The 22,527-nt window shown below is 50.3% G+C and overlaps 1 protein-coding gene and 2 long non-coding RNA genes across 6 annotated transcripts in view; 2 read left to right on the forward strand and 1 right to left on the reverse strand.

Annotated features, from left to right (window-relative positions):
* ME3 (malic enzyme 3) overlaps nucleotides 1–7,092 on the reverse strand; it is a 156,931-nt gene extending 149,839 nt beyond the window's left edge. For both annotated transcript variants that reach the window (XM_064169615.1, XM_064169608.1), the window contains exon 1: nucleotides 6,493–7,092. In XM_064169615.1, the coding sequence (XP_064025685.1) occupies nucleotides 6,493–7,065 (573 nt within the window). In that variant the 5' untranslated portion in view covers nucleotides 7,066–7,092. The remainder of the gene's footprint in view (nucleotides 1–6,492) is intronic.
* Nucleotides 7,093–16,405: 9,313 nt separating this feature from the next.
* LOC135173446 (uncharacterized) lies at nucleotides 16,406–18,249 on the forward strand. Of its 2 annotated transcripts, none has more exons than XR_010301339.1 (3): nucleotides 16,406–16,555; nucleotides 16,700–16,760; nucleotides 18,181–18,249. It is a non-coding gene; the product is annotated as an uncharacterized LOC135173446 (long non-coding RNA). The 2 variants fall into 2 exon arrangements; XR_010301336.1 differs by having other exon boundaries at nucleotides 16,406–16,526.
* Nucleotides 18,250–18,284: 35 nt separating this feature from the next.
* LOC135173454 (uncharacterized) lies at nucleotides 18,285–19,952 on the forward strand. 2 transcript variants are annotated; one of them, XR_010301340.1, is made up of 3 exons: nucleotides 18,285–18,367; nucleotides 18,508–18,568; nucleotides 19,846–19,952. It is a non-coding gene; the product is annotated as an uncharacterized LOC135173454 (long non-coding RNA). The 2 variants fall into 2 exon arrangements; XR_010301341.1 differs by having other exon boundaries at nucleotides 18,292–18,338.
* Nucleotides 19,953–22,527: the final 2,575 nt, after the last annotated feature.

Consider the following 22,527-nt stretch of genomic DNA (forward strand, 5'->3'; position numbering starts at 1 on the left):
ATTAGTGGTATCCCAAAGGGGAGAGTGACAGCGTTGGCAAGAGATTATGCAGACTGACAGGAAGGCAGATGGTCTCTTAGTTTTGCTATGGTAAGGAAGAGACTGTTTCCCCAGCTTGGATTCCAAAGGGACTTCTGCAGGCTGCTGCCAATACCAGGAGAACCAACAGATATTGTTTGGGCTTGGTTTGCTGACCATGCAGTAACAACATGTCCTTTGACACCAAAACATTAGGACTCAAAAATTACTATGCTTAACATTAACAGCAAACATGAACATCAAACATGAAACTCCACATACCAGAATGAAAACCAAAACAAATGCAACTGAGCAGTCAGTGATGATACACCTAGGCTTGACTACTGAAGTGAAGAACAAGCCAAAACACTGAAAGTGGCTCCGTACTCTCGACAGTACTGAAGACTCACCATGCTGCACAGTACTTCAGCTTATTTATGTTTCAGCTCTAGAAGAGCTAGACCATGATTTGCCAAATAGCTCTCAGTTATGATTTGGCTCAGTTTTGAAGTGGCCCATGTGGTGCATAGTTTGGCCATAGAAGTGTCTTGTTCAATACCCCTAGAAACAGGACATACTCATCAGGTCAGTTCATCTAACACAAGCATTTTGTCTCCAGCAGCAGTCAAATTTCAGAAAGAATAAACAGCATAGGTAAATAGGATATTCTTCCCCTGCACAGTCCCATCCTTTCCTTTCCAGTTTGAGGTCATTCAAAGCCAGGTGTGGTTTTAGAATTTACAAATCTATGTTGGATTTTTTTTGTTTTGCTTTCTAAATTAACTTTCAGTCTAAAACTTGTCCCCTAAAACTTAGTCAAATAGCCACAGACTCTTGAAAGGTAGGAGAGGAATCTCTAGACTCTCTCTTTGAAAAACACAGAGCTGATGGTAAGCTAAAAAATGCTGGGAGTTACAGATTCACAGAATTAACCAGGCTGGAAAAAACCTTCAAGATCATCGAGCCCAATGTATCATCCAACACCTTCTTGTTAACTAAACCATGGCACTAAGTGCCTCAGCCAGTCTCGTTTTAAACACCTCCAGGGATGGTGACTCCACCACCTCCCTGGGCACCCATTCCAATGCCAATCACTTTTTGTGCAAGAACTTCTTCCTGACATCCAGGCTAAACCTGCCCTGGCACAGCTTAGACTGCGTCCTCTTCTTCTCTCACTGGCCATCTGGGAGAGGAGACTGACCCCCATCTAGCTACAACTTCCCTTCAGATAGTTTTAGAGAGCAATAAGGTCTCCCCTGAACCTCCTCTTCCCCAGGCTGAACAATCCTAGCTCCCTCAGCTGCTCCTCGTAGAGCTGTGCTCTAGCCCCCTCACCAGCCTTGTTGTCCTTCTCTGGACATGTTCAAGCACCTCAACATCACAGCACTTTTTTAAATTGAAGGGCCTACAACTGGCCTCAGTACTCAAGGTGTGGCCTAAGCAGTGCTGAGTACAGGGGAAGAATGACTTCCCTGGTCCTGCTGGCCACACTATTCCTGTGCCTGCCATAGTGCTTAAATGTCTATCAAGAACTCAATCTGACACCTCCAAATGTAAGAACAAAACTAGCTTTAGATACTTACTAATTTGAAAAGATAATCTTGCCAGATGTCATTTCAGATGCAGTTTTCTTGTGCTTGTGGCCAATTTTGTTTAAATGCAATCATTTTACAAATGCATCTAATTTTAGGCCTGTTCTAACACAGTTGCTGAATACAATCATATGCAAGACTGCATCATTTTTTTCTCAGCTGCAGTGGCAAATTACTCACACTATGTCCAAAGAATCCTCAGTTAGCTCAACCCTGATCCTCTCAAAGCTGAAGGACAAACAACCTTTCTGCATTTTAATGATGTGTATAGCAATACATTCCCAAAACACTGCAGAAACCTACAGCAGCTCTTTACCATTTCATTCTTATAGATCCAGACTCATAATTTGGTTTTGTTTGGCCTGAGTTTTTGGGGGATTTTTTTTGTTTTCATAATTCATCATGACACATTCCTTGAAAATCAATTGAGAGTGTGTATACACATCAACAGAGGCCAGGGTATTATCCAGATCAGATCTCAAGCTCTTCTCTCTGCACTGCACCTTGCAGGAAAGTTTAATGTATTATCTCAGCCCTTCAAATACAGCAATATCCTGACACTCCGAAAACAAACTGTGACCTCCTACCCTACATCTGCTTGTGATGGCAGATCTCCAAGCAGGCGTGGTTTATCTCGAAATCAGGACTTGCAGCAAAATGTGTGAAGTGACATCAGCCCTCCGCAGACAAGATTGTTGAGTCCCTACTGGTATACAGATAAACTGGAAACTATCCAGCCCAGTCTGTTAAAAAAGAGAGGGTACATTACTATAACAGAACACATGAAAGAACTGGGAAATCATGACAAACACATCTTAGATGAGCAGAACTGCACAAACCTTCAGAACTGACAGCAGCACCAGAAAGGACACAACATGGCCTTGACCAAACCAGACACAAGGCAACTTGGATGAATATGCTAGTAGATAATCACAGAATCAACCAGGTTGGAAGAGACCTCCAACATCATCCAGTTCAACCTAGCACCCAGCCCTGGCCAATCAACTAGACCATGGCACTAAGTGCCTCATCCAGGCTTTGCTTCAACAGTTCCAGGGACAGTGACTCCACCACATCCCTGGGCAGCCCATTCCAATGCCAACCACTCTCTCTGGCAAGAACTTCCTCCTAACATCCAGCCTAGACCTCCCCCAGCACAACTTGAGACTGTGTCCCCTTGCTCTGTTGCTGGTTGCCTCGGAGAAGATATTAAACCCCACCTGGCTGCAGCCTCTCTTCAGGTAGTTGTAGACAGCAGTTAGGTCACTCCTGAGCCTCCTCCAGGCTAAACATCCCCAGCCTCTCCTCTCAGGGCTTGTGTTCCAGGCCTCTCAGCAGCTTCGTCACCCTAAAGAGATAGTCCATCTTTCCTCCCAAGTTCTGAGCACTGAATTAGCTTTTCAGAAGGCCAAGGTTGCCCAGTAGAACAGATTTGTCTCAGCACTGCTGCCCCCCTGTCAACAAGTTACTAACTCATGCATATCCAAAGGTTCTAACAAATCCTCATGAAACACACCTCGGACATGGATTGCCACAGAATGGTCTTACTGATTCATTATGGCTATCTGTTCATTTTTTTAGGTTTTTCACTTTTGCAGCATTCAAAGGCAGAAAAAGAAGTACCTCATGAGACACATCACAACATCACAGCATCAGTCAGGGTTGGAAGGGACCATTAGGATCATCTAGTTCCAATCCTCCTGCCATGGGCAGGGACATCTCACACTAAACCAGGCTGTCTAGAAGCCTCATCTAGCCTGGCCTTACACACCACCAGGGATGGGGCTTCCACTATCTCCCTGGGCAACCTGTTCCAGGGTCTCATCACCCTCATGGTGAAAAACTTCTTCCTAACATCCAGTCTGAATCTACCCACTTTTAACTTTGTTCCATTCCCCCTAGTCCTATGTCACTACCTGACACCCTAAAAAGCCCCTTCCCAGCTTTCTTGTATGCCCCAAGCTTGTCTTCATCCTCCTGTTATTTCTGAGATTGCTCTGCCTTCTTGGAACAATTGCTCTTGTATTCGAAGACCACAAGCATCCCTCACAAGAATGCTGACACTTTCCAAGTCCAGGATCAGACACAGACATATACTGCTACATAAGGAGGAACAGTATATGGAAAGTACAGCAGCATAACCTGTTCTGCATTCAAAGATCCTCTTAGTGCCCAAGCTACAAGATTCCCTTGCACATAATTTCCCCAATGTCACACAGAGAGTCTGACACCAAATGAAACCCAGTCTTAGAGATGGAATGCAGTCTTGTTTAACTACAAGGCAGCTTTTTGTCCCCTCTAAATTTTGCCCCAAATGCCCACACAGTGGACTGACTGGCCAAATAATTTAAGGACTTCAGATAACTCATTTATGATCCATGCTTAATGTAGTGTCAGCACCTTTGATCAACATTTGTTTATCTGATACAAAGGAATTCCTAAATCAGCTTGACACAGTAAACAATGGCCAAAGGAAAGAAACAACTGCAAATTTCTTACATCCATCATCAGGTTTTCTATTTTTGTTTTTCTTCTCAAGCAGATTTGAGAAAGAGGAGATTCTCAGAGGAGAGCAAGCTTTTACTAATATTTAGGGTATTAGAGATGACTGGGCAGCAAAGACTGCTGAGTCTGCTTCTTCAAAGCACCTTCAACCTAGTGAGCAAGGAAAGAGTTGGATCAATAACCTGAGAACATAAATCTGTGATTCTGCTGGAGGGACATAATCTTCTTCACTGAGTAAATACCACACACTTCATAGCTTTAGACTGACACTTTAGATTGAATCTAAAACCTATAAAACAGCTAGAGCATGAAGTGAAGCAGCAGAACATTAGCCACCCAAAGCCTCACTTCTGAAAAACATTTTACAGAGATGCAGGAACAGATCCCTTGCAGAACAACTTTCAACCAAAGGAAAGTTTAGATTAATGTAAGATTTGCTGCAGAAAAATAGCAATAACCTCATGCCTACATTTAGCTAGCAAAGAGGTAAGGAATAATTGCTCTGTGATGAGAATATAACTGAAAACCTATTGAGATCCAGACTTTGACCTACACCACCAAAGCACAGCAGGCCAAAGGGGCATCAATCGTATACTGACAAAATATGAACTGTCTGCAATAAACCATTACAGTTGAACATAGCTTATTCCTTAGACACTACAATGAATGGTCTTGAGCAACAGAGAAATAGAAGCCTGTTTAGAAAAGTCTGGAAAGAAGGCCTGAGCATTTGCTAATGACTAGTTACTTGTTCCCTAGGTGGACCACATAAACAGGTGGTCTTTAGCTCTTATCACAGGTCAGCCATTTCTGTCCTCACCTGGAGGTTCTGTAGATGACTATCAATCAATGTAAGGCCTGTATTGACAGAGGAACACAACAACATAAAGAGCAAACATCCAGGTTGGAGACCAGTTGGGAAATTTCTCATGGCCAATTAAACACAGCATGCTACAATATATTTTACCTTTCACAGAAGCAGTTTTCTTCACTTCTCACCTCACTCGATTTAGACTTTAAAATATTTCACTGAGAGGGGTGAAAATATGTTAGAAAAACCTCACTTCTGAAAATTAACAACTGGGATGTTCAATTGTTTGTGTGTAATTATTGCAATACACTGAGCAAAGGTCAAAGTATTAACTTTTCAGTTCAAACAGATTATGTGAAAGATTACTAGAAAATAACTGCCCCCCAAAAGAACAAGTCAGGTGTTGAAGGAAAACGCATCCAAACCATTTAATGCTGATGAATTACTGTTGCTTAAGAAATAGCTGTCAATTTGTCTTCGGTCTTGCAGGCATAACAATTCCAATGAGATTGCCTCCAAAACTGTTGTGTGTTCAGTAACATCCAATGTCATCACATGCTTTGGTCCTTTGGAGTGCACCTCTATGAATGCTGACATGGTACCATGAGATCCAAGTCCAGCACACTGTGTACTGCACAAAGCAAAGGCTCTCACCAAAAGAGGCTCCTATCCAGATGAAGACACAGGGGGCTCATATACCAAGAAGATGATAAATAGTCACAGACCCATCAACTGTCAAAACCATATTTAGTATCTGCTTACTTTTAAGGTAATTAATACATCTGTAGTTATTTCTAGCAATCTTTATGCAAAATGCATTAGTGAATCTGGCATACTTGATCCCAAAATCTGTATCCAGATTCTTATTTTCACCCTTCAAATTCTGGAAGGTACAGAAAAGTACTGTGGGAGTAAATTACTGGGCCTCACTTTACATACCTTGCATCCTGTGAAAAACCTTCCTCCTAAACGTTACTTTTAAGAATAGTGGTGAGGGTTCTGCAGCATGGAGAAAGCCCAGCAAAAGATGCTGCTTTGGTAGCAGAACACACACTGCTACGAAAAGAGGCTTTATAAGAAGAACCACCACATGTTCTTGTTTGAGCATGAAGGTGTAAACAATCAGTTCCACTGCTACACTCTTAATACAGCATATACCAAAATATCTCTGGTATTTTCGTGATTTCAGGTTTCGGGTCCTAGCCAAAAGCTCACTTGCCAAACAGCAGCTCTTCCGATGCCACCCCTACAGCTGATAGAGGGAAGCCCAATGACCAGCTCTGGAGGCTGGTGGTGACTAGCCAGCTGGTGAACACCTACAAAACTCATCCTGTGCCCTGCAACTGCTTCCCTCACTTGCCCATAGCATTTCACCCCCTTTCTGAACGTGACTGCACCCTGGGGATGGTCACAGCCACACTACCGATAGTTAGACGCCAGGATACTCTCCTGGGAAGGTCAAGCACCTTCCTCCACCTACACCACCAACCACCAGCGAGCCGCTCTGCCTTCGCTCTCAGCTCAGCCGCTCACGCCCCTGGGAAACACCCCCCCAGCCTCACCGACCTTGTTGAGATGGGGGCTCCTGGTGATGTCGTAGCCGCGCTTTTTGACAGCCGGGGCCCTGCCATGGGCGGCCGTGCTGCCCCGTGTCTGGCAGCTGCAGCTCTGGAAGACGCTGAGGAGAAGCGGCCTCCGGCTGGCCCCCACCATCCGCAGCAGGGGGCCGCCCGCCCCCCAGCACAGCGGCACCATGACCCCGCCGCAGCTGCTGCGGGCGGAGGCAGCGCAGTGGACGCGGGGCGGGGCGGGCGCGGCGAGAGGCCCAGCCCGGCCCGGCGCAGGTGCGCGCGGCTCGGCCCTCAGAGCGCCGCGGCCCGTGACGGAGCGAAAGGGAACCCTAGGAAGCAAATCCGGCCTCGGCCCCGCGGCTGTCGCGCCTCCGCCGCTACCTGCCGAGGCTCCCCCGGCGGCTGAGGGGAGCAGGGGTGTCTGTTGAGGCCCCGCCTCTGCCAGGGACACTGGAGCCGCCCAACCGCCGCCTGAGGAGCCGTTAGCGGCGGCACCGCCACCTGCGCAGCGCGGCCCACGGCAGCGGCGCCGCCGGAGAAGGGGCTTTGCCTGGCCGGGACTTCGCATTCCTGCTGCCCTGGCTCCGCCGCCGCCCTACGGGCCTGCCCTGTTTTGTATTCTAGTTTCTCCATCACTAGTCTTAGTAATGGGCGTCGTGAGAGCAAGCGGGGCATGTGCTGCCGTGAGCGGGCCTGGCGCCGGGAGGTGCTGAATCCCTGACGCAAAGAGCAGGGCCCCAAAAGCGTAGGTGGTGGAAAATTAAGGCTGCCGGGAGGAGCTGCTAGTCCTTTGGAAGCACTTTGGAAGGGGTTTAGCCTGGAGAAGAGGAGGCTCAGGGCAGAGCTCACTGCTGTCTACAACTACCTGAAGGGAGGCTGTAGCCAGGTGGAGGTTGGTCTCTTCTGCCAGGCAACCAGCAACGGAACAAGGGGATGCAATCTCAAGTTGTGCCAGGGGAGGTCTAGGCTGGATGTTAGGAGGAAGTTCTTCCCGGAGAGAGTGATTTGCCATTCAGTGGGCTGCCCAGGGTGGCGGTGGAGTCACCATCCCTAGAGGTGTTGAAGAAAAGCCTGTCTGAGGCACTTAGTGCCATGGTCTAGTTGATTGGCTAGGGCTGGGTGCTAGGTTGGACTGGATGATGTTGGAGATCTCTTCCACCCTGGTTGATTCTATGATTTGTGAGTCTTCCTTTTCAGAAGGGTAAACAGCTTTGGGTAGTTGGGCACATCAGTCTACCTATAATCTGTATGTTCTATATATACAACCTATATACTCAGTATTTATAATGTAGGTACGGTATGCTATGTATGTAATGTATGGCATAGAATACTGGGTTGGAAGGTTGTGTAGCAAACAGCACATTTGACACAGCTGTTTGTAGGAGAGTCCATAACACTGAATCTCTGGATTCTTCAGCCACTCTAGTGAGCATAGATAAAAGAGGAGAAACTTCTCTGACTGCTTTGGAAAAGTGCACCATTGAGTTGTTTGAGGAGATTTTTGTAGTGGGGGACAAATGCCAATCTGAAAGCCTGAACAATGAGGCTGCTTTGCAGAGACCTGTGAAAAAACATCTTTTTTATGTCTAGTCTCCACTCTTGTAGTTTAAAAACCGTTGTTATCTTTCTTACAAGCCCCCTTTAAATGCCGAAAGGCCACAAAGTTGGGTCACTCTGGAGCCTTCTCTTCTCCAGGCTGAGCAGCTCCAACTCTCTTTCTTTATGGGAGAGTTGTTCCATCCTTCTGATCATTTTCATGGCCCTTCTCTGGACCCACTCTAATGGGTCCATGGCTTTCTTGTGCAGAGGACTCCAGGCCTGGACACAGTTCTGCAATTTAGGTCTCACCAGAGCGCAGTAGAGTGGTGGAATAATCTCCCAAGACCTGTTGGCTATGCTTGTTTTGATATGGGCCAGGAAAAAGTTTGGTTTCTGAGCTGCAAGTACACACTGTTGCCTCATGTTCAACTTTTCACCTACCAGTAGCCCCAAGTGCTTCTGCACAGTGCTGCTCTGAAACCCGTCATGCCTTAGCCTGTATTGACAATAAGAGTTGTCCCAGTTGCAAGGCCTTGCACTGGGCATTGCTGAACATCATGAAATTGATGTGGACCCCCACTTCTCCAGCTTGTCCAGGTCCCTCTGGACGACATCTGGTTCCTCTGGCTTATCAACCACACAGCTCAGCTTCGTGTCATCTGTAAAGATGTTGAGGGTAGTGGAACAATGGAACTGGTGGCCTAGAAATGTCTTGGAAGTTCCCATTCCTTGAGCCGTTCAAGATCTTGATGGCATTTTGAGCAGCCTGTTCTAGTTGCCATCTCTGCTGACTGCAGGGAGTTGGGGAAGATCACCTTTAGAGATCCCTTCTAACCCAAACCATTCCCTGATTCTATGATTCTGTGGTATGACCTCAACTCCCAGAAGCCACCACCAACACGAGCACCTGACATTTGAGCCATTATGACATCAGCCCTGGAGCCAAGGATACTGTGGCAACAGAAGACCTGGAGGCAGTATGTTTTCTGCTGCTCTGGTGGAAGGAGGCCTCTGTTCTACAGGATGCTGCCCAAGATCTCACCGTCTCATGGTAATACTTCCAACACACTCGATTCCACCTAGATGATCTTCAAGATCATTTCCATCCATTCTATGGCTCTGTGAATGCTGTATGGACTGTGAACCACTGTTGGTGGCAACAGGGCTTGCAAAAAAAGGCTTTACACACCATAGTATGGCAAGGAGAGTACACTGTTACCCTTGAAAAGAAGGCAAAGGAGACATTCTGTTTGGACATGAACTGGAAGCTGAATGCAGAAAGAAGATCTGATAGCAACCCCATACCAAGGGGCAGGAGGTCAGTGTGAGACATGGATACACAAGGTATGTTCCTCTCCTCCTCATCTTACACTCTTTCTCTTCTTCTCTAACCCCAGCATGTGCAGCAGATTGATCCTCACTGTAATCGTCATTAGAGTAGCTGATGAGGTCCTCTGTTGTTTCTAATCGTTCTTCGCTGCAAACTCCTCCTCCACCTCCACTGCCTCCTATGTCATCATCTTCTGATCCTCCTTCTTCTTCTACTTCCCCTCCTTATTCTTCTCCCCATTCTTCTCTGATATCTTTTTCTTCACCTCCACATTCTAATGGGCACCTTCTTTTTCTTACTCTGTTTGTTCTGGTGGTGATCGGGAGGAGAGGGTGGGCATCGGTGGGCAGAGTGAGAGCGTTGGAAGGAGAGAGTGGAGAATGGGGAAGAAAGAGAAGACGTTGGGGAGGAGAGGGTGGGCATAGGAGCGCAGAGTGAGTGGGTGGGAAGGAGCGATTGGAAGATGGGGACGGAAGAGACTGCTGGGGTGAGGAGAGGGTGGGCACTGTGAGAAGATGGACAGGAGAGAGGGGAAGTAGCTGCGTTACAAAGAGCAGAAAAATATCATAGAAGGGTGGGCATTGGGAGAGGAAGGGTGAGAGAGTGGTGAGGAGTTCGGAAGGAGAGGGTGGGCATGATGAGAAGGTGGGCAGGAGAGAGTGGAAGAAGCTGTGTGTGAGAGAGAAGGCAAAGGGCATAGCAGGGTGGGCATTGGGAGAAGAAGGGTGAGAGAGTGGTCAGGCGTGGTAAGAGGCTGCTGAGGGAAGTGCTGTAATCAGCATCCCTGCAGGTGCTCCGTCAGTGTGTTCCTGTGGAGCGAAAGGGAGCCTAGGAAGCAAATCCGGCCTCGGCCCCGCGGCTGTCGCGCCTCCGCCGCTACCTGCCGAGGCTCCCCCGGCGGCTGAGGGGAGCAGGGGTGTCTGTTGAGGCCCCGCCTCTGCCAGGGACACTGGAGCCGCCCAACCGCCGCCTGAGGAGCCGTTAGCGGCGGCACCGCCACCTGCGCAGCGCGGCCCACGGCAGCGGCGCCGCCGGAGAAGGGGCTTTGCCTGGCCGGGACTTCGCATTCCTGCTGCCCTGGCTCCGCCGCCGCCCTACGGGCCTGCCCTGTTTTGTATTCTAGTTTCTCCATCACTAGTCTTAGTAATGGGCGTCGTGAGAGCAAGCGGGGCATGTGCTGCCGTGAGCGGGCCTGGCGCCGGGAGGTGCCGAATCCCTGACGCAAAGAGCAGGGCCCCAAAAGCGTAGGTGGTGGAAAATTAAGGCTGCCGGGAGGAGCTGCTAGTCCTTTGGAAGCACTTTGGAAGGGGTTTAGCCTGGAGAAGAGGAGGCTCAGGGGTGAACTCATTGCTGTCTACAACTACCTGAAGGGAGGCTGTAGCCAGGTGGGGGTTGGTTTCCGAGGCAACCAGCAACGGAACAAGGGGATGCAATCTCAAGTTGTGCCAGGGGAGGTCTAGGCTGGATGTTAGGAGGAAGTTCTTCCCGGAGAGAGTGATTTGCCATTCAGTGGGCTGTCCAGGGAGGTGGTGGAGTCACCAGCCCTGGAGGTGTTGAAGAAAAGCCTGTCTGAGGCACTTAGTGCCATGGTCTAGTTGATTGGCTAGGGCTGGGTGCTAGGTTGGACTGGATGATGTTGGAGATCTCTTCCACCCTGGTTGATTCTATGATTTGTAAGTCTTCCTTTTCAGAAGGGTAAGCAGCTTTGGGTAGTTGGGCACATCAGTCTAGCTATAATCTGTATGTTCTATATATACAACCTATATACTCAGTATGTATAATGTAGATACTGTATGCTATGTATTTAATGTATGGCATAGAATACTGGGTTGGAAGGGAACCTCGAGGTCAAACCTTTCATGTTGAAAGCGTGCTCTAAACAAGCTGGGTCAGCACTCTGGCCAGCTGAGTCCTAAAAGTTGTGTTGTGTGATAGTTTGGGTGTGACCCGCCCCCCCCCCCCCGTTTGGAAAATCACCCAGACTAGACTCAGCAGCTCTGGAAATTGAATGAAGCTTCATATTTAAAGCTTAGCACAATATACAAACAGAAATTTACTGTGTATACAGTTATACCTTCCACCTTCTCCCACCCCTCTCTACCTTACTCCAGACGTTGCCTTGTGCCCAAGGAAGATTGAAGGGTCAGCCAGGGGAGTTAGAAAGCAGATGGATTAGTCACAAAGATGGCAGGTTAGGTTAGAGAGAGAGAAATTTAGCCCAAAGCCCAGGCAGCAACTCTGTGTTATCTATATTTATGTTCTTATACATCCCATCAAGCCTACGAGTGAAGTAGACATCACCATTGTTGTCTTTTTCACAGCCTGTAATCTAATTCTTTTCCCCAAAACACTCTAGCTAGCTTCAAACTAGCACATGTTGGAAAATCCACAACTTCTGTAAGGAAGCTATTCCAATGACTGATTGTTCCCATTTTGAAAATTTTTCCTCTTTTACCTGATTGGAATTTTCCCCCTAGTAACTCATACCCATTACCCTTCATGTGACAACTTGTAAAATGTGTGTTTTTCATGTATTGGCATCTCGGTAGCCCATGCATTGAAAAAGGCAGGTCCTTGCATCACTTTTTTCAAATAAAAGAACTCTCTTTTCCTTAGAAATGGTGACATCACCATAAATGCCACACTTCTCATGTAAAACCCAACAAGCAGATTACTCCTCAAAAGAGCGGAAGATTCAGTGTCAATTTCACCTGCAGATCAACACTGCTCCCATAGCTGTGCCTTCATCACAAAGCTCAGGTCTGCTTTGCTTGAGGAATGCTTTCCAGCTTTTCCCCTGTGTTTGTGTGGCTGCCTGCAGATGTATTTTTTGATGTGCCTTAATATTTTTGAGGCTAAATGATGCAATCTGTTCAGAAATTATAGGACTGCAGAGTGAAAGGTTAGGTGGATATGGTTGCTTTTTCTTGCTTTGGTATTTTTTTAGGAACCCCACAGACTAGACTTGAGCAGAGTAGACCATTTCAATTTGTTTCCATGGCTTTAGGATTTCTCCCTGAAGAGCGTATGGCCTCATGCATTGCCTTCAATGTGCCTCTGCTGTCAAACAATGATTATATTCCAACTCAGACTTGAAAACTATGGCCACTTTACTAGAACCACAGAGGAATCCCTTCTTACTGGTCATATGTGTTTGGAGGGTGAGGTTGTCTAGTCTTTGCTTTTTTCCCCTTTTCCTATCAAATACATGAAATTTGCTATAAATGGAGATCTGCTACTGAGGAGACCAAGACACTGGAGGTATATGTACATCTCTGAGGCTGGATTGTGGTCAAGGAGATTGTTAGGGCGTGAAAGACACAAGAAGGAATTTACTTTTTTTTTGCTTAGCTCTACATTGGGAAAATCTTGAGACTTTGGTTTTGTCAGGGTCAATTTCCATTTGAAAAAAAAAAAGAGTCAAGATTTTGCCAGCTTGTCAAAACTTTGCTACTCTCACCAGCCAGCAGCACACTGGGCAAAAGCCAGACTAAATTAGAGTGAGCTATTCTCCATCTCACTAGAGATTTGTGTAAATTTTGCAATGTCTTTCTGGTAGTTGTGGCCATGTGTGTAGCAAACAGCACATTTGACACAGCTGTTTGTAGGAGAGTCCGTAACACTGAATCTCTGGATTCTTCAGCCACTCTAGTGTGCATAGATAAAAAAGAGGAGAAACTTCTCTGCTTTGGAAAAGTGCACCATTGAGTTGTTTGAGGAGATTTTTGTAGTGGGGGACAAATGCCAATCTGAAAGCCTGAACAATGAGGCTGCTTTGCAGAGACCTGTGAAAAAACATCTTTTTTATGTCTAGTCTCCACTCTTGTAGTTTAAAAACCGTTGTTATCTTTCTTACAAGCCCCCTTTAAATGCTGAAAGGCCACAAAGTTGGGTCACTCTGGAGCCTTCTCTTCTCCAGGCTGAGCAGCTCCAACTCTCTTTCTTTATGGGAGAGTTGTTCCATCCTTCTGATCATTTTCATGGCCCTTCTCTGGACCCACTCTAACGGGTCCATGGCTTTCTTGTGCAGAGGACTCCAGGCCTGGACACAGTTCTGCAATTTAGGTCTCACCAGAGCGCAGTAGAGTGGTGGAATAACCTCCCAAGACGTGTTGTCTATGCTTGTTTTGATATGGGCCAGGAAAAAGTTTGGTTTCTGAGCTGCAAGTACACATTGTTGCCTCATGTTCAACTTTTCACCTACCAGTAGCCCCAAGTGCTTCTGCACAGTGCTGCTCTGAAACCCGTCATGCCTTAGCCTGTATTGACAATAAGAGTTGTCCCAGTTGCAAGGCCTTGCACTGGGCATTGCTGAACATCATGAAATTGATGTGGACCCCCACTTCTCCAGCTTGTCCAGGTCCCTCTGGACGACATCTGGTTCCTCTGGCTTATCAACCACACAGCTCAGCTTCGTGTCATCTGTAAAGATGTTGAGGGTAGTGGAACAATGGAACTGGTGGCCTAGAAATGTCTTGGAAGTTCCCATTCCTTGAGCCGTTCAAGATCTTGATGGCATTTTGAGCAGCCTGTTCTAGTTGCCATCTCTGCTGACTGCAGGGAGTTGGGGAAGATCACCTTTAGAGATCCCTTCTAACCCAAACCATTCCCTGATTCTATGATTCTGTGGTATGACCTCAACTCCCAGAAGCCACCACCAACACGAGCACCTGACATTTGAGCCATTATGACATCAGCCCTGGAGCCAAGGATACTGTGGCAACAGAAGACCTGGAGGCAGTATGTTTTCTGCTGCTCTGGTGGAAGGAGGCCTCTGTTCTACAGGATGCTGCCCAAGATCTCACCGTCTCATGGTAATACTTCCAACACACTCGATTCCACCTAGATGATCTTCAAGATCATTTCCATCCATTCTATGGCTCTGTGAATGCTGTATGGACTGTGAACCACTGTTGGTGGCAACAGGGCTTGCAAAAAAAGGCTTTACACAACACAGTATCACAGTATCACCAAGGTTGGAAGAGACCTCCCAGATCATCAAGTCCAACCCTTTACCACAGTGCTCAAGGCTAGTCCATGGCACCAAGTGCCACATCCAACCTTGCCTTGAACTGCCCCAGGGACGACGACTCCACCACCTCCCCGGGCAGCCCATTCCAGTGTCCAATGACTCTCTCAGTGAAGAACTTTCTCCTCACCTCGAGCCGAAATTTCCCCTGGCGCAGCCTGAGGCTGTGTCCTCTTGTTCTGGTGCTGGCCACCTGAGAGAAGAGACCAACCTTCCCCTGGCCACAACCACCCTTCAGGTAGTTGTAGACAGCAATAAGGTCACCCCTGAGCCTCCTCTTCTCCAGGCTAAACAACCCCAGCTCCCTCAGCCTCTACTCGCAGGGCTTGTGCTCGAGGCCTCTCACCAGCCTCGTCGCCCTTCTCTGGACACCATAGTATGGCAAGGAGAGTACACTGTTACCCTTGAAAAGAAGGCAAAGGAGACATTCTGTTTGGACATGAACTGGAAGCTGAATGCAGAAAGAAGATCTGATAGCAACCCCATACCAAGGGGCAGGAGGTCAGTGTGAGACATGGATACACAAGGTATGTTCCTCTCCTCCTCATCTTCTTCCACTCTTTCTCTTCTCTAACCCCAGTATGTGCAGCAGATTCATCCTCACTGTAATCGTCAGTAGAGTAGCTGATGAGGTCCTCTGTTGTTTCTAATTGTTCTTCGCCGCAACCTCCTCCTCCACCTCCACTGCCTCCTATGTGATCATCTTCTGACCCTCCTTCTTCTTCTACTTCCCCTCCTTATTCTTCTCCCCATTCTTCTCTGATATCTTTTTCTTCACCTCCACATTCTAATGGGCACCTTCTTTTTCTTGCTCTGTTTGTTCTGCTGGTAATCGGGAGGAGAGGGTGGGCATTGGTGGGCAGAGTGAGAGCGTTGGAAGGAGAGAGTGGAGGATGGGGAAGAAAGAGAAGACGTTGGGGAGGAGAGGGTGGGCATAGGAGCGCAGAGTGAGTGGGTGGGAAGGAGCGATTGGAAGATGGGGACGGAAGAGACTGCTGGGGTGAGGAGAGGGTGGGCACTGTGAGAAGATGGACAGGAGAGAGGGGAAGTAGCTGCGTTACAAAGAGCAGAAAAATGTCATAGAAGGGTGGGCATTGGGAGAGGACGGGTGAGAGAGTGGTGAGGGGTTTGGGAGGAGAGCGTGGACATGGTGAGATGATGGGCAGGAGTGCAAGGAAGGTAGTGATGAAAGAGAGGCCAGTGGAGGAGGACAGGGTGGGCATGGGTGGGCATGATGAGAAGGTGGGCAGGAGAGAGAAGGAGAAGCTGTGTGTGAGAGAGAAGGCAAAGGGCATAGCAGGGTGGGCATTGGGAGAAGAAGGGTGAGAGAGTGGTCAGGCGTGGGAAGAGGCTGCTGAGGGAAGTGCTGTAATCAGCATCCCTGCAGGTGCTCCGTCAGTGTGTTCCTGTGGAGCTTGGTGAGGTAGTTTAGTGGTGCTGGTAGTTGGGTTATGGTTGGAGGGGATGACCTTCAAGGTCTTTCCCAGGCACGGTGATTTGCAGGATTGTGTGCTTGTGCGTGGTGGTTGTCGTCTCGTTGTGGGTCGTGCTGTGTCTTGTGTGGTGGCCTGCTTCTGATTCTTTGGGTTTCTTTTTTTCCTGGAGAGAGAAGGTGGTGGGGTTGGGGAGGAGAGGGTGGGCTTAGGGAGGGCATGGTGGATGTGAGATGAAGCTGGTGGATTGGGGGAGAGCAGGGTTCTTCTTTCTGTGCTCTTGCGTCGTCCTTTTTGTCCTCTGAATGCATTGTCCTGTTCTTCTTGCTGTTGTTTTTGCGTCGTCTTCTTCTTTGTTGTTCTGCTGCGTGGTCATTTTTTCCCTCTTCTGCATGATGCTGTTGTGTCTTTGTGAGAGAGGCAGAGGAGGAAGGAGAGGAAGTGGACGTGGTTTTGGAGGAAGAGGGGGAAGAAGAAGAAGTGGGTGCACTTCTTCTTCTTTCTCCTCTTCCTCCTCTTCTTCTTCTTCTTCTTTTCTAGGGCACGCCCGTTGTGAGGCTGGGCTCCTTTGAGAGCATGCCCAGCGGGATGGGTGTTGGAGACAGGAGGGTTGATGCAGTTGCCCGTGCTTGCTCCGGTTGCCCATTTTGCTGGTGCCTGGTGTGAGGGCTGAAGGAAGAAGGGGTTGGCAGCTGGAGGTGAGCAAGAGCTCCTGCAGAGCGAGGAGGTGGGTGAGAAGTTGAGGTGATGTGAGGGAGGTTAGTGTGTGTGTGTGTGTGTGGGGCTGGGGCGGGTGGTGGCAGGTGGCATGATGTGGAGGCTGGAGAGCTGGTGGGCACAGGGAGTGCCCTGCTTGTCCTTTGCTTTGCAGAGCCATTGGCTGTGTGGGACACGGTGGCTGGCCTGCTTGGAGAAGCACTTGTGGTGCCAAGGTACGTTCCTCTTCCTCTCCTCTTCTTCTTCCTGCTCTCTTTCTCTTCCTCCCCTACTGCATGCCCAGCACGCGCAGCAGATTGATGCTGACTGTCTTGGTCAGTGTGGTAGCAGAGGAGGTCCTCTGTCTTTTGTCCTTGTTCATTGCCTCCACCTTCTTGTTCTGGGCTGTCCTGTTTCTTCTGCGCTGCCCTCTAAAGGGTTGGTTCTTTGTTTTTCTATTGCTGTTTGTCATGGTGGAGTGAGCGTGGTGGTGTTGGGGAGGAGAAGGTGGGCATAGGTGGTTAGAGTGCGAGCGTGGGAAGGAGCGAGTGGAAGATGGGGACGAAAGAGAAGGCTGGGGGGGAGGAGAGGGTGGTCATAGGTGGGCATAGTGAGTGCGTGGGAAGGAGCGAGTGGAAGGGGGGGGGGAGGAGAGGGTGGTCATAGGTGGGCAGAGTGAGTGCGTGGGAAGGAGCGAGTGGAAGGTGGGGACGGAAGAGAAGGCTGGGGGGAGGAGAGGGTGGGCATAGGTGGGCAGAGTGAGTGCGTGGGAAGGAGCGAGTGGAAGGTGGGGGGGAGGAGAGGGTGGGCCTGGTGTGAGGATGGGCAGGAGAGCGAGGAAGGTGGGGATGAAAGAGAGGCCAGCGGGGGAGGAGAGGGTGGGCATGGGTGGGCATGATGAGAAGATGGGGGGGAGAGAGAGGGAGAAGCTGTGTGTGAGAGAGTGAGGAAGAAGCTGTGTGTGAGAGGGAAGGCAAAGGGCATAGCAGGGTGGGCATTGGGAGAAGAAGGGTGAGAGAGTGGTCAGGCGTGGTAAGAGGCTGCTGAGGGAAGTGCTGTAATCAGCATCCCTGCAGGTGCTCTGTCAGTGTGTTCCTGTGGAGCTTGGTGAGGTAGTTTAGTGGTGCTGGTAGTTGGGTTATGGTTGGAGGGGATGACCTTCAAGGTCTTTCCCAGGCACGGTGATTTGCAGGATTGTGTGCTTGTGCGTGGTGGTTGTCGTCTCGTTGTGGGTCGTGCTGTGTCTTGTGTGGTGGCCTGCTTCTGATTCTTTGGGTTTCTTTTTTTCCTGGAGAGAGAAGGTGGTGGGGTTGGGGAGGAGAGGGTGGGCTTAGGGAGGGCATGGTGGATGTGAGATGAAGCTGGTGGATTGGGGGAGAGCAGGGTTCTTCTTTCTGTGCTCTTGCGTCGTCCTTTTTGTCCTCTGAATGCATTGTCCTGTTCTTCTTGCTGTTGTTTTTGCGTCGTCTTCTTCTTTGTTGTTCTGCTGCGTGGTCATTTTTTCCCTCTTCTGCATGATGCTGTTGTGTCTTTGTGAGAGAGGCAGAGGAGGAAGGAGAGGAAGTGGACGTGGTTTTGGAGGAAGAGGGGGAAGAAGAAGAAGTGGGTGCACTTCTTCTTCTTCCTCCTCTTCCTCCTCTTCTTCTTCTTTTCTAGGGCACGCCCGTTGTGAGGCTGGGCTCCTTTGAGAGCATGCCCAGCGGGATGGGTGTTGGAGACAGGAGGGTTGATGCAGTTGCCCGTGATTGCTCCAGTTGCCCGTTTTGCTGGTGCCTGGTGTGAGGGCTGAAGGAAGAAGGGGTTGGCAGCTGGAGGTGAGCAAGAGCTCCTGCAGAGCGAGGAGGTGGGTGAGAAGTTGAGGTGATGTGAGGGAGGTTAGTGTGTGTGTGTGTGGGGCTGGGGCGGGTGGTGGCAGGTGGCATGATGTGGAGGCTGGAGAGCTGGTGGGCACAGGGAGTGCCCTGCTTGTCCTTTGCTTTGCAGAGCCATTGGCTGTGTGGGACACGGTGGCTGGCCTGCTTGGAGAAGCACTTGTGGTGCCAAGGTACGTTCCTCTTCCTCTCCTCTTCTTCTTCCTGCTCTCTTTCTCTTCCTCCCCTACTGCATGCCCAGCACGCGCAGCAGATTGATGCTGACTGTCTTGGTCAGTGTGGTAGCAGAGGAGGTCCTCTGTCTTTTGTCCTTGTTCATTGCCTCCACCTTCTTGTTCTGGGCTGTCCTGTTTCTTCTGCGCTGCCCTCTAAAGGGTTGGTTCTTTGTTTTTCTATTGCTGTTTGTCATGGTGGAGTGAGCGTGGTGGTGTTGGGGAGGAGAGGGTGGGCATAGGTGGTTAGAGTGCGAGCGTGGGAAGGAGCGAGTGGAAGATGGGGACGAAAGAGAAGGCTGGGGGGAGGAGAGGGTGGGCATAGGTGGGCAGAGTGAGTGCGTGGGAAGGAGCGAGTGGAAGGTGGGGGGGAGGAGAGGGTGGGCCTGGTGTGAGGATGGGCAGGAGAGCGAGGAAGGTGGGGATGAAAGAGAGGCCAGCGGGGGAGGAGAGGGTGGGCATGGGTGGGCATGATGAGAAGGTGGGGGGGAGAGAGAGGGAGAAGCTGTGTGTGAGAGAGTGAGGAAGAAGCTGTGTGTGAGAGGGAAGGCAAAGGGCATAGCAGGGTGGGCATTGGGAGAAGAAGGGTGAGAGAGTGGTCAGGCGTGGTAAGAGGCTGCTGAGGGAAGTGCTGTAATCAGCATCCCTGCAGGTGCTCTGTCAGTGTGTTCCTGTGGAGCTTGGTGAGGTAGTTTAGTGGTGCTGGTAGTTGGGTTATGGTTGGAGGGGATGACCTTCAAGGTCTTTCCCAGGCACGGTGATTTGCAGGATTGTGTGCTTGTGCGTGGTGGTTGTCGTCTTGTTGTGGGTCGTGCTGTGTCTTGTGTGGTGGCCTGCTTCTGATTCTTTGGGTTTCTTTTTTTCCTGGAGAGAGAAGGTGGTGGGGTTGGGGAGGAGAGGGTGGGCTTAGGGAGGGCATGGTGGATGTGAGATGAAGCTGGTGGATTGGGGGAGAGCAGGGTTCTTCTTTCTGTGCTCTTGCGTCGTCCTTTTTGTCCTCTGAATGCATTGTCCTGTTCTTCTTGCTGTTGTTTTTGCGTCGTCTTCTTCTTTGTTGTTCTGCTGCGTGGTCATTTTTTCCCTCTTCTGCATGATGCTGTTGTGTCTTTGTGAGAGAGGCAGAGGAGGAAGGAGAGGAAGTGGACGTGGTTTTGGAGGAAGAGGGGGAAGAAGAAGAAGTGGGTGCACTTCTTCTTCTTCCTCCTCTTCCTCCTCTTCTTCTTCTTCTTCTTTTCTAGGGCACGCCCGTTGTGAGGCTGGGCTCCTTTGAGAGCATGCCCAGCGGGATGGGTGTTGGAGACAGGAGGGTTGATGCAGTTGCCCGTGCTTGCTCCGGTTGCCCGTTTTGCTGGTGCCTGGTGTGAGCGCTGAAGGAAGAAGGGGTTGGCAGCTGGAGGTGAGCAAGAGCTCCTGCAGAGCGAGGAGGTGGGTGAGAAGTTGAGGTGATGTGAGGGAGGTTAGTGTGTGTGTGTGTGTGTGGGGCTGGGGCGGGTGGTGGCAGGTGGCATGATGTGGAGGCTGGAGAGCTGGTGGGCACAGGGAGTGCCCTGCTTGTCCTTTGCTTTGCAGAGCCATTGGCTGTGTGGGACACGGTGGCTGGCCTGCTTGGAGAAGCACTTGTGGTGCCAAGGTACGTTCCTCTTCCTCTCCTCTTCTTCTTCCTGCTCTCTTTCTCTTCCTCCCCTACTGCATGCCCAGCACGCGCAGCAGATTGATGCTGACTGTCTTGGTCAGTGTGGTAGCAGAGGAGGTCCTCTGTCTTTTGTCCTTGTTCATTGCCTCCACCTTCTTGTTCTGGGCTGTCCTGTTTCTTCTGCGCTGCCCTCTAAAGGGTTGGTTCTTTGTTTTTCTATTGCTGTTTGTCATGGTGGAGTGAGCGTGGTGGTGTTGGGGAGGAGAGGGTGGGCATAGGTGGTTAGAGTGCGAGCGTGGGAAGGAGCGAGTGGAAGATGGGGACGAAAGAGAAGGCTGGGGGGGAGGAGAGGGTGGGCATAGGTGGGCATAGTGAGTGCGTGGGAAGGAGCGAGTGGAAGGTGGGGACGGAAGAGAAGGCTGGGGGGAGGAGAGGGTGGGCATAGGTGGGCAGAGTGAGTGCGTGGGAAGGAGCGAGTGGAAGGTGGGGGGGAGGAGAGGGTGGGCCTGGTGTGAGGATGGGCAGGAGAGCGAGGAAGGTGGGGATGAAAGAGAGGCCAGCGTGGGAGGAGAGGGTGGGCATGGGTGGGCATGATGAGAAGGTGGGGGGGAGAGAGAGGGAGAAGCTGTGTGTGAGAGAGTGAGGAAGAAGCTGTGTGTGAGAGGGAAGGCAAAGGGCATAGCAGGGTGGGCATTGGGAGAAGAAGGGTGAGAGAGTGGTCAGGCGTGGGAAGAGGCTGCTGAGGGAAGTGCTGTAATCAGCATCCCTGCAGGTGCTCCGTCAGTGTGTTCCTGTGGAGCTTGGTGAGGTAGTTTAGTGGTGCTGGTAGTTGGGTTATGGTTGGAGGGGATGACCTTCAAGGTCTTTCCCAGGCACGGTGATTTGCAGGATTGTGTGCTTGTGCGTGGTGGTTGTCGTCTCGTTGTGGGTCGTGCTGTGTCTTGTGTGGTGGCCTGCTTCTGATTCTTTGGGTTTCTTTTTTTCCTGGAGAGAGAAGGTGGTGGGGTTGGGGAGGAGAGGGTGGGCTTAGGGAGGGCATGGTGGATGTGAGATGAAGCTGGTGGATTGGGGGAGAGCAGGGTTCTTCTTTCTGTGCTCTTGCGTCGTCCTTTTTGTCCTCTGAATGCATTGTCCTGTTCTTCTTGCTGTTGTTTTTGCGTCGTCTTCTTCTTTGTTGTTCTGCTGCGTGGTCATTTTTTCCCTCTTCTGCATGATGCTGTTGTGTCTTTGTGAGAGAGGCAGAGGAGGAAGGAGAGGAAGTGGACGTGGTTTTGGAGGAAGAGGGGGAAGAAGAAGAAGTGGGTGCACTTCTTCTTCTTCCTCCTCTTCCTCCTCTTCTTCTTCTTTTCTAGGGCATGCACGTTGTGAGGCTGGGCTCCTTTGAGAGCATGCCCAGCGGGATGGGTGTTGGAGACAGGAGGGTTGATGCAGTTGCCCGTGATTGCTCCAGTTGCCCGTTTTGCTGGTGCCTGGTGTGAGGGCTGAAGGAAGAAGGGGTTGGCAGCTGGAGGTGAGCAAGAGCTCCTGCAGAGCGAGGAGGTGGGTGAGAAGTTGAGGTGATGTGAGGGAGGTTAGTGTGTGTGTGTGTGGGGCTGGGGCGGGTGGTGGCAGGTGGCATGATGTGGAGGCTGGAGAGCTGGTGGGCACAGGGAGTGCCCTGCTTGTCCTTTGCTTTGCAGAGCCATTGGCTGTGTGGGACACGGTGGCTGGCCTGCTTGGAGAAGCACTTGTGGTGCCAAGGTACGTTCCTCTTCCTCTCCTCTTCTTCTTCCTGCTCTCTTTCTCTTCCTCCCCTACTGCATGCCCAGCACGCGCAGCAGATTGATGCTGACTGTCTTGGTCAGTGTGGTAGCAGAGGAGGTCCTCTGTCTTTTGTCCTTGTTCATTGCCTCCACCTTCTTGTTCTGGGCTGTCCTGTTTCTTCTGCGCTGCCCTCTAAAGGGTTGGTTCTTTGTTTTTCTATTGCTGTTTGTCATGGTGGAGTGAGCGTGGTGGTGTTGGGGAGGAGAGGGTGGGCATAGGTGGTTAGAGTGCGAGCGTGGGAAGGAGCGAGTGGAAGATGGGGACGAAAGAGAAGGCTGGGGGGGAGGAGAGGGTGGGCATAGGTGGGCATTGTGAGTGCGTGGGAAGGAGCGAGTGGAAGGTGGGGACGGAAGAGAAGGCTGGGGGGAGGAGAGGGTGGGCATAGGTGGGCATAGTGAGTGCGTGGGAAGGAGCGAGTGGAAGGTGGGGGGGAGGAGAGGGTGGGCCTGGTGTGAGGATGGGCAGGAGAGCGAGGAAGGTGGGG

This window comes from Pogoniulus pusillus, chromosome 3 (assembly GCF_015220805.1).
Source record: "Pogoniulus pusillus isolate bPogPus1 chromosome 3, bPogPus1.pri, whole genome shotgun sequence".
NCBI lineage: Eukaryota > Metazoa > Chordata > Aves > Piciformes > Lybiidae > Pogoniulus > Pogoniulus pusillus.